This window comes from Lepisosteus oculatus, chromosome 19 (assembly GCF_040954835.1).
Source record: "Lepisosteus oculatus isolate fLepOcu1 chromosome 19, fLepOcu1.hap2, whole genome shotgun sequence".
Lineage (NCBI taxonomy): Eukaryota > Metazoa > Chordata > Actinopteri > Semionotiformes > Lepisosteidae > Lepisosteus > Lepisosteus oculatus.
Genome location: NC_090714.1, coordinates 13,003,787 through 13,014,796, shown reverse-complemented (window position 1 = coordinate 13,014,796; position 11,010 = coordinate 13,003,787). Strand labels below are relative to the sequence as shown.

Below are 11,010 nucleotides of genomic sequence, written 5' to 3'. Positions count from 1 at the left end.
TGGTTTTGCCGAAGTCACTCGGATTTGCGTCCGTTCACAGAAATGAAGGGACAAAACAAATGAGAAACCCGCGAAGAAAATATTTCAGCAGGCTTCCGTTTACATTTTCTGGTCGAGAATGGGAAAGGTACACCTCTCCGAACGGGGTGAGACAGCAGGGCAGCGTACAGCCCCACGCGGCATGTTTCACGCCGGTGTTCTTACAATATGAGAACAGGTTCTGGCCTGGCAGCCCTATTTCCCCAAACTGGAACAGAACTGAACACGTGTGCAACAAGCTGGGACAGTATGTGCCTAGGTCTAGGGCTCAGAGACCAGCGAGTGGACACTTGCTTGTCCAGATTCTGGACAGTAACGATTGGACAGAATTCCACAGGAAGTCGTAAGTAATACAATTAAGTGTCAGATGTACAGCCTGTGCCGCTTCCCACAGTGGTCATTAACATTACTACCTGGGCGTTTCACGAACAGAGCAGGGGTGTGACCCTGGTGTCCTCACTGAATTTTCCATTGGCGTTTACTGATCATGGCCTCCTAATAATCCCCATTTATGAATTGGCATCATCACTCTGTTCTCCTCCCCACTGAGAGCTGGTGTGTGGGGAGTGACTGGTGCACTATGGCTGCCGTCACATCATCCAGGTGGGGCTGCTCACTGGTGGTGGTGGAGGGGAGTTCCCATTACCTGTAAAGCGCTATTTAAGTTTAAGGATTTATCATTATTAATATATAAATTAAAAATAAGAATAATAATGAATAATCTGTGACAAACCCGTGTTGATGAGCCTTCCTAATGAAATCTGTTAATCAGCGCAATGAATTTATCAATGTCAGTGCAGCTGCTACAAAAAGATTTTCTGCTAAGAAATTTGCTGTAGTTATAAGAGAAGTTTCTTTTCATGCTCAATACACAATTTGCTTGAGATCCATATCAAGAAAGATCATTGTTATGAACTGAAAGAGCCTTGGGATAAAAAACAGAAGGTTCTGTCCCTTTTGCAATCTTTGATTAAAAAACTGTTAGAACTCAAGAGTACGATTAATCCTAGAAGAATTCACTTGCTGTGTTCATTCATCTTTTATTTAGCATCTTTTATTTATTTAACGACTTAAAATGAGACATCAGTCAACGTATAGGTTATAAGAAAAGTGCTATTCCATTTGAGGGTTCAGTGACAAAAATACCTGGAGAAAAAAGTAAGAGCATTTTTGAGAGCGAGAGATTTGAGAGCAGAAAACTATATATAGAATAAACTCTTCAAACATAAGCATTTAGTGTTCTCCCATATGTCCGAAAAAAAACTGTTTTTGACCATATCTTCTTGTCATGATTGGACAGCTTAGTATTTAACATAGCTTTTGAAACTTACATGGTTGTAACACTGTAGAATTCTGCATGCCAACAGATAAAGATCAAGATTTATAAACCAGCTTTGGTTATTTTTCCATGTGAAAAACTTGCCAAATTTAAAGCTCAAAAGATGCTGGTGTTCATACCACCAAGATGTGTGGGATACGTCACAGAGTTTCCGGTGAGAAGGTCATTATTTTTTAGTTTATGTACTTCAGTCCTGTCCTGAAATAATGTTCTATCTTTTACAGTGATTTTCTGCTTCCTAGGTACCAACTTCACCAAAGCTTTAATTCAACAGTAATTCATGAGGCCAAAGACTTTACATTCCCCCTCGAAACTCTCTTCGACATCCCCCACATTTTGTAAGAGACTTACCCAGAACAGTTTCAGAAAACTCTGAAAGGTGTGCACTGAGATATTATACCTGGCCAGTGTGCACTTTACGTCTGGAAAAAGTGCAATCTAAGCAGGTAAGACCCAAAGGGGAAATTAAAACAGAATCCCTATGTAATGAAAATCTGCTGCCAATGCGATAAAAATGCTGTGTCAGAAAGACCATGAGAATCAATACTAAACCCAGTAATAAAGGAAAACAATATGCTATATATATATAATGAAGCAGCCATTTGATTGCTTTTTCCTATAATGTACGTTCATATCCCATCACTCCATCATAAAGAGTATTTCTGACCTTATGCCACAGCGGAGTACAGTACATTTATTCAGATTTTATTTGGACTTAATAAATGTACTGTACTGTATGCGATTGGGCTGCCATTAATAACGTGAACATGGTGAAGGGGGTGCAAACTGCATCACAAAAATCGGTGATACGCATGTTCAACACTGGCTGGAATTCTCCAGCTTTGCAGACAGAAGGGTGATAAAGCGCATCGGTGTCACGTTGGCTGCCTGTATTGCTTTTGTGTTCCATAGTGCGATACTACTGAATTAGACTGTCCAAGCAGTTCGTATATCCAAGGCAACAGCATCGAGGAGACAGGTCACGTCCAGCTCCTTAGGTAGGGCCAGTCTCTGTGAGTATGGTGACCCTGCAGAAAGGGGGAACAGACAGATTGTATCACTTTAGCTTAAAAGAAAGAAAACTCCCTTGGGTCTGAGGTTATCAGATTATGTTCTTCTTCACAAAAAACCCATGATGTGGCAAATTTAACCAAAAGACAAGGACACAAAATTAGTAATTTGGTACATGATACGTTATATCTGGATATGTAAGCTCTGAGGGTGAATAATCCATTTTCTACCACTTCTGCTGAGTCACTGATGACAAAGTTCTCAGTTCTGCATCTCAACTCAATCACAGGACAAATCAAAAGGAATATGAGCAACTTGATACACATGGGCATGAACTAGGAGCACTAAGGTGACAAACTGGGGTCACTGGTCAGCATTTAGTATAAGGAATCTGTTGGACGTAATATACCTTTCAAACGAGTGAATTTGTGGTGTTCACTCTACGGATAAACCAAATATCTGAAAGCTAAATGGCTCATCCTTAGCGTATTTTACTTCAATTGGACAAGCTTGATTTTCTCCTGACATATCCAAGCCATCCATTATGCAGCTGCTGAACGTTTTGAGGCTTGAGCAATGTTATTTTCGTCCCTAGGGGATGAGTACTTCCCACCTAACTCACAGCAACACAAACACTAGCATGGTTACATCCAGTGTCTACACTGGGTCTTGTTATAGTCAGCAACGTCACGTGTATCTGGAACAAGAAAAGCAAATGCATTTGCTTGACTTCTAAGACAGGCGATGTTTAAGCAACTTACTCTTTAAGACTCAGTCCTCGATGACTGCTCCTCATCTCAGGACTCCTGCGCGCCATGATCTCGGAGACATAAGACCCTCTCCGGGTCCGGCACACCTGATCGATACACACCGTAGTCTTTTCCGCCGGAAATACTGTAGTACGAAAACCCTGCAAATGGGCCTTTGCGGAATTCAGTCCAGGTATCCGTCGAAGACGTCCATTTCTGTGTCGGTGTCGTAAGGAACTGAACCCGGGTCGGAGAGCACTCCTAGGTCTACCAGCGCTTGGTCCATATCCTCCGGCAGGAAAACGATCCCAACATTGAGGACTATGTACTCCATTAAGAAAGCATAGTACAGGATCAAAACGTTCACGAAAAACAGGCCGAGATAAAACATATAGGGAAGCTCATTAAATAGCGATTCCACCGAATCTAGCTGAGCATAAACCGAGAGGCTCATAGAATCGCCAACGAGCGTGCTTACAGCCAGACACTGACGGAGAAGGAAGGCAGCCCCACCTCTGTGGTCGGCAAAGATTTACACCGCTCACTGCAGGCATCAGATGGAGGAGTCATTGGAGAGTCCATAGCACTGTCTGCAGTACGACACCGCAGTAACTCCCTTCAAAAAAACAAACGAATGACCCCAAAGCAGCGTTGATCTTGTTGAAGCATAGGTGAAGGGACAGAATCGATGCAGATGGCACTGGCAGTAGCGCAGAACCCTGTCGTTTCACCGAGGTTTTCCACTCTTAAAAGTCCGAATGAACGGCGATTCAATCAAAAACTGCGATTTCAAACCGTTTTACACCACTGCATCCAGACGTACCATCACAAATTAAAACTGCCCCACACAGGATCATTTACGATTTGTGTTACTTTAATCTACAAACGTTTTAGAGTTAAAAAAGAGACGTTAAACTGCACTGTTTATTAAATAATCTCTCTTTTCAGACGACTTCATCAATTTCTATTATTATGGTATCGTCAACGCTGCCTCTGCGGGACTTTTGGAAGCCTGAGTTCTGCAGGATTAATCTATCATTGGTCAGTTGCTCTCAATGCAATCTTCTGATTGGCCAATGTAGCTTTCATTCTTGGACCTCCCGCCTCTCTGCTGTTATTTTCATGAAAAATCAAGCGTCGCTTACAATTAAACGTAGCACCACCTTCACGTCACCCTCATGTGACGACGCACCGCCGGAAGCTGTAGTTTGTGAAAAGCTACTGCTACGCTTTGTGAAGGCGCCAGCGACACTTACAAAAACTACAAATTCCATGGTGCTTAGTGGGGGCAACCCGGATGTACCTGTTCCAGCTCTTTAGTCGTTCGTCTGAAGTGTTAGGGGAGGTTTAGTGTTTGCTGTTATTTCCGAATGTTGATGTGTTGTTTATTTTTTTCTGGCTTCGTTTGCTTTGACAGTGGTGGTTATGGACTGATTTGAGAACCCTACACATAACGCACATTAACAACAAGACGATGTTCGGCCGGTCTCGAAGCTGGGTGGGAGGTGGTCAGGGAAAATCGAAAAGCATTCACTCTTTGGATCATCTGAAGTAAGTGGCAGCTTCAGTTTCCGAGTGTTCATAGAGTGTTCCTTTCCTTAAAATATCCAGCTGCTTCGTTTGAAGTTGTAGGAGGGATCGCCGTATTTAACCGTAGTGCATTTTATTGTAATTAATATTTCTGAAACAAGTTACAGGTGTCTGTAGCTGATCTTCCCTCGCCTTAGCTATCGGTGACTTGATCAAATTCCTTGCTGTTTACGTTTATATTTACACTTATATTTACCCGACGTAAGCTCAGTACCAATGCTGATTCTGGTTACATTGTGTAAAGCTCTGCTCTATTTACCTTATTTGATTAATATTTATATTTTGCTAAGTAAGAAAGGCGATACACTGCTGTGTGTTTTTAAAATCCAATGTCAGCCTGCGGAGGAATAAAGTGACGAGTAAATAGTGTTAATGTTTGTTTATCTTAAGCGTTGCTCCTTTTCAAGTTATGTTTTGAATACTTTCTAGTATCTGTCTATTTGTATGAGTAAACATTGAGTTAAAAAAGCTAAATTTGTAACATAACTTTAAGTCACTAAACACTAACCCGAGTAACACACTTGCATGTAGTGATAGATGCCTTTTCCCGTTTTATTTAGAGCACCTCGAGATGATTTAATGAATATAAAATATCTATATATTTTAAAGGCATTTGTTTTTCTGCCATGCAAATCTTTCTTTCCCTGTAGTCTTCTGTTTACATCTTTTTGCACATTGTTCTGTCTCTTGCTCAGGTATATGTACCATGTCCTAACTAAGAACACGACAGTGACTGATCACAACAGGAACCTGCTTGTGGAAACGATTCGGTCTATTACTGAAATTCTTATCTGGGGAGATCAGAATGACAGCTCTGTGTTCGAGTAAGTTTTCTAAGCAGACTGCTTAAGTTATTTTCTATACTCAGAAAACTGAGTGATGGGCTGAAGCATAGCTTCAGCTTTTAGACATGAAAAAAGAAAAGGAACAGTGCTTTCTCAAACTTGTCTACTTGCATCTTTTTTTATTTTACAAAGTTATTTTTTCCCCTCTGTTTGCCGGAGGTAGTTTAATAATAATAATAAAAAACTTTATTTTATATAGCGACTTTAAAGGTGGCTTCTCAAAGCGCTTTACAGGATGACAATAACAATAAATAAGAAGACTACAACAATAAATAAGAAGATTTCACAAGATAGGACACAATTATAATTACAACAATACAACAATAACAATAGAGGAGACCGTGGAAGGTGGTATTAAGAAGAGCAGAGGGGTGAAGAATGGAACCAGTTCAGTAAGGCTTTTCTGAAGAAGAAGGTTTTGAGTCTGGATTTGAAGGAGTTTAGAGAAGGTGACTCTCTAATATCCTTGGGCAAAGAGTTCCAGAGCTTGGGGGCATAGCAGGAGAAGGCCCTGTCGCCCATACAATGTAGATGGGCTTGGGGGACAGTAAGGAGGGCAGAATTTGAAGAGCGGAGGTTGCGAGGTGGGGAGTAGGGCGATAAAAGTTCAGACAGGTATTGAGGTGCCAAGCCATGTAAAGCCTTATAGGTGAGCATGAGGATTTACAAACGTTTCAAAGCTTTCTTTCATTTTTAAAATGTTTTTGATTGACCTTTTTCAACCTTTTGTTCATTTGGTGGGTGGAGAAGCATTTTATAAAATACTAGCCACAATCCTATTTCATGTTACACGGGGAGGGAACTTAGGAACAATATTCTAAGTGAAGAGCATCTAACTTATTTGCATTTTCAAATAGACTAGTTTGCAAATATTTAAAGCCTGTTGCCTTCAGTGTTGCAAATTCAATTGAAGGTTGTGTAAAAATGTCCTATTGTTTTCACATTCTTTGTGATGTTCTCCATAATTTTGTCTTTTTCTGACACTTTCAAGTTGGATTTTGTTAGATTTGCATGTTGTTGTTGTATTTTAGTGAGATCTGTGCCTTTTGTTTCAGATTTGCTTTGTTTTCCACCAAAACCCCTCAAAATATTCTTCTAATACTCAATTTTAAAATTGCAACTTCTGTGAATTTACAACCTCTTTTGTGCTTTTCATCCTATTGTAGTGTATGAGCTTATTGGTTGTCATAACTGTTTATTGTATACAGCATATTGTGAGTGTCATTACATTCAATGGTATTATTTTCACATTTCTTCAAGGAAAAAAATCTATTTGCAACTAGTTAAACTTTCTCTTTGTCACAATTTCATATCCTCCGTTTTGATTATATTTTTCTTTTTCAGTTTCTTTTTGGAGAAGAATATGTTTGCCTTCTTTCTGAATATCCTCCGACAGAAGTCTGGCCGTTATGTGTGTGTTCAGCTCCTTCAGACACTGAATATACTTTTTGAAAATATAAGCCACGAGACGTCTCTTTGTAAGTATGGCTTAAAAATAAATCTTCCCTGATATGGCGGAGTATAAAAAAGCTTCCATAAATGGGAAATTCTCAACTATCTATTGTCAGCAGTGTTTAAACATTTTAGACTCTTTCTTGTGAATGCATGATGTAACTTTTGGTGTGTATGCTTTTTGTATATTTTTCTGTTTAGATTACCTCTTGTCCAACAACCATGTCAACTCCATTATTGTCCATAAGTTTGATTTTTCTGATGAGGAGATTATGGCTTATTATATCTCCTTCTTGAAGACCCTGTCCCTGAAACTCAATAACCACACCGTGCACTTCTTCTATAATGAGGTAAGAGGCCAAGCAGGGTAACTGCAATGAAACACCATCACTGGGAGAGACTGAAAATGCAAGGAGGGAAAAAAAGCTCATTCTAAAGTTAAGTAATGCTAACTTAGTAATAAGATGTAATGAAATCAGTAATTTCAGTAATGAAAATATTTGTAGTTTATGTCCTGTTTAGGATTCCAGTTTGTGGGGCTTTACTAAACTAAAGTTTTGGCTGAGGATAAAATCTAAATTGGAGTGGAAGTGGATACAGTTTATGCCACTGATATTCAAACACAAGGCTATTAGAACTGTTGAACTGCCGACGGGGGGGATACTGGTTACTTGTTCCTGTACTGTAAAGACATCAGATTAAGACATTAAGAAAACACTTAAGCTGGTAATATTCACGTGAAAACGTTTATTGTTGGTGGTGAATCGTGTTATAATGCACACAAAGCAGGGAGAGCATTTGGCTGACTTTTTGCATTCATGCGTTGTCACCTTGACCTTTTTTTTTTGTGCATGTAGACTCTACAGGTTTTCCTGTGCTGAGTTGAGCTGGCCAAGGCTTTCTGCACAGGACAGTGTTGCCATAACTGAAGTGTTTGTTTTTGCTCCTTGGCTGTCTGACTAACTGAGCTGCTGCCGGTGCCTGTGTATCGGGTGAAGTTATTGGTGTACTGTAAATGGCTGCACTTAGATATTGGTCTTTATCCTGTGGCACCACCGGCAGCTGCTAGTGATGCTGGGAATAAAGAGAAACTGGATGCAAGTTTTACTCGAAAAGAGATGTGTGCTGCAGGCTGCGGACTCCTTTTGAAGTGCTCAAAGAGGGAACCTGCTTGTTCTATTACCGTACCTAACAGCGGTTTTCCAGTTTCTGGAAGGGCAGAACCCTTCATGCATGGTCCTATTTGCTTCGCCTTTTGGATGCAACCAGCATTTCCTTAATGTCAGGTGAACCTATAAGTGTGAGAATTGTACGTCTTTCCAGCTGTAGAGTTGCTGTAAAATTCTGAATTGCTTTGCATGCCCAATAAGACTCATTTTCCTTGTAATCTTTCTGATGATTGAAGCTGGATTATATCGTATGCACAGTGATATAATATTAATACTGTTTAACCTCATGCTCAATTCATTGTGGTGATGCATTGCTGAAGTGTTAGGAGCTATACTGTGCCTTAGCTGAAGGAGAAGTGTTTGTGGTTTCAGTTGCAGTACCATTAAAAGCTGCCTAGATGGCGCCTTGCACAAAGGAACTTTCATTTTACAAGCTTTGACACAATTCCCCGCGATATACAGTAATGTTTCGGTGCAGCTTTGCATGTAAGGGAGCCGCCGCATGCAGTTAATAAAATCACAGGAGGTCTACATGTGCATTAATAAGTCCAAAACGCTTCCAAAATGGAAAAACTTCAAGGGTACAATTTAGTCTGAGGGTGGAGGGGTTTTAAAGTTGTAATAGTAAGAGTTTTTTTTTTGTAGTGGGAATGTTGAGGACAGCAAATCTAGCCTGCGGCACATTTCTTTCTGAGTTTTTCTTGCTGTCCAGTGTGTGCTTGTTTATCCCCAGTCTCTGTCTCCCATACTTCCAGCACACTAATGATTTTGCCCTGTACACGGAGGCCATTAAATTTTTCAACCACCCAGAGAGCATGGTGAGAATTGCTGTCAGGACAATCACCCTTAACGTGTACAAAGGTGAGTCCAGGACCCTCAAATGCTAATTTTTGAATGCCCTCCACCTGCTGCTGCTTTCTCCTCCTCCTCTTCTTCCTTTCTCTTCTTTTTGAAGCTCTCAAACTGGTGTGTGAGCCCTTGTGCCTCAGTGATAAAGAGGTAATCCATTCTCATTTTACAGGGTTTCACTCGGTTTTTTTTAATATTTCCCGAGGGGGGGTAAAGTGATGAAAAAAAACGACTTGGCTGAATTGGGATGCCCAGGATAGCAGTCCACCCCATTGCCTGTCGAGGGAAGGGAGCGATATCTAATGTTTTATTGTCGGTTTACCATTTTCTAGAAAAACACCTGTGTTGTTTAATCAACTTCATGATGTGGTAAAAAAAGAACAAGTAATGCATGTTGTGTGAGTTACAGTGTAACACTGTCAGTACACAACTAACATAATTCTATTGACTAACATGATACCATTTCATGCAAACATTCACAAGCAGATTTGTTCTCTATCACATAGTTATTGAGTAAGACAGGAAGGTATTAGGGTCAGCTCTTCTGGTTTAAGTCATTTTCACAGGCAAATAATAGTGCGTTATTTGACTTTAGATACTGAGCAGAATATAAATAGATAAGTGCATCTTTTTAGCCTAGCTTAGCCTTAATTGAAAAAAAAATTACAGAGACTGTGTCAGTGATGTCTTGTACTTTAAATGCCAGAATACTCAAAGATTTCATTCATAAAATGCCAGAAAATGTTTTAAAAAATTGGGTGACAGTACGTTCTGTTGTTACACTGTACCTGTTTTCCATGTCATTACTAATCATAACAATGAAAATGTGAGAGTGGTATTCAGCACTGGGATGTGTCCCTTTTTTTACTGTTGTATAAACCTTTGTTGTGTTTTATGTGCCTTTATCTTATTTCACAAAATGTTTGTCATTTACCAAAGCTAGACATATTCCAATATTCTATTCTGGACAGTTGAGCTGTGATCTGTAATAGTTACAATTTATATATATAATGTAATGAGATATGTCTCTAGGCAGAAGTGCTGATTAGTTTCATAGTAGCTAAGCATATGCAATCTTCCAGCAGTCTCAGTCTTTTCATTCTGTCAATGATTTGGGGTTTTAAAAATTCATCTTAAATAGCAGAACCTTAGTTGTTTTTTTTTAGTATGGGCCTTACATTTTTAAATGTGGTAAAGATCTTGTTTTCGAAAGTGGCCCACCCCCAAAACACAGCTTTAATCAAAGTGTGATACAGTGTCAACGTCAGGACCTGCTGGTATCGTGCACATTTGCATACTTAATCAATGAAGTGCATTGGGAAAATTGAGAAATTTCATGTGTCCAGTGTGAGCTGGAGGGGCGTATAAGTAACGGAGTGAAATACATCCGGAACAGTGCAGGTTGTCATTAACCCTGAAGACGCTTCGTCCTTTAATGTGTGTTGGCTGATTTCTTGTTCCAGCTGCCTCTGGCTCTTTTCTCTCTGCCCTTAGTAAGGATAGCACCCCAATAGGAAGATGCTTCAGTGGCTCAGTCCCTAATCCTATTAACTCAGTATCTGTTCTTGTTCCTCTCTCAACGGTGATTCCCGTGTGCCTTAATCCAGTGTCATGTAAGTTGGCCAAACTTGGAACTCTTCGACATTTTTTGTTGTTTTCTGTGCTGCATGCCTTTTTTTGTTGATGCAGTATTTAATATGTCAAATCAGATACCGTTTAGAGCACGACAAGCATAAGAAATGCCATTTTCTTCAGAGCCGAGTAAGTTCGGCACAATATGGGCCAAAGCCTTCGGTACTTCTAAAGATCAAAAAGTCTTTCTGTTCTCTTTGAGCAGTGTTAGATATTTTTGAAGCACCTGTATATCTGGTGCTTGATATTAGAGATCCCTTGGTGTGGAGAGGAACTGTAAATCCTAGACACACGAAGGTTCCCCTTCTGGTTGTATATGAGCTCTTACGGAGCTA

General features: G+C 40.0%; 2 protein-coding genes across 8 annotated transcripts in view; one reads left to right on the top strand and one right to left on the bottom strand.

Moving 5' to 3' along the window:
• Positions 1–1,063: 1,063 nt before the first annotated feature.
• Positions 1,064–4,206, bottom strand: dexi (Dexi homolog (mouse)). Its single transcript, XM_015360083.2, has 2 exons — positions 3,151–4,206; positions 1,064–2,406 (listed from the first exon to the last, which is right to left on the bottom strand). The coding sequence occupies exon 1, from the start codon at positions 3,590–3,592 to the stop codon at positions 3,323–3,325; it is 270 nt and encodes an 89-aa protein (XP_015215569.1). The 5' UTR covers positions 3,593–4,206; the 3' UTR covers positions 1,064–2,406; positions 3,151–3,322.
• Positions 4,207–4,415: 209 nt separating this feature from the next.
• clec16a (C-type lectin domain containing 16A) overlaps positions 4,416–11,010 on the top strand; it is a 53,972-nt gene continuing 47,377 nt past the window's right edge. For 4 of the 7 annotated variants that reach the window (XM_069181040.1, XM_069181039.1, XM_069181041.1 and 1 more), the window contains exons 1-5: positions 4,416–4,689; positions 5,424–5,552; positions 6,918–7,051; positions 7,227–7,375; positions 8,950–9,055. In XM_069181040.1, the coding sequence (XP_069037141.1) occupies positions 4,613–4,689; positions 5,424–5,552; positions 6,918–7,051; positions 7,227–7,375; positions 8,950–9,055 (595 nt within the window). In that variant the 5' untranslated portion in view covers positions 4,416–4,612. Of the gene's footprint in view, positions 4,690–5,423; positions 5,553–6,917; positions 7,052–7,226; positions 7,376–8,949; positions 9,056–9,088; positions 10,657–11,010 lie in introns of those variants that run through there. The other 3 variants (XM_015360420.2, XM_015360417.2, XM_069181044.1) reach the window with 2 other exon arrangements.

Bases quoted from the DNA above. Each gene is read 5' to 3' on its own strand.
- dexi (XM_015360083.2), bottom strand. From the start codon at position 3,592: ATGAGCCTCTCGGTTTATGCTCAGCTAGATTCGGTGGAATCGCTATTT.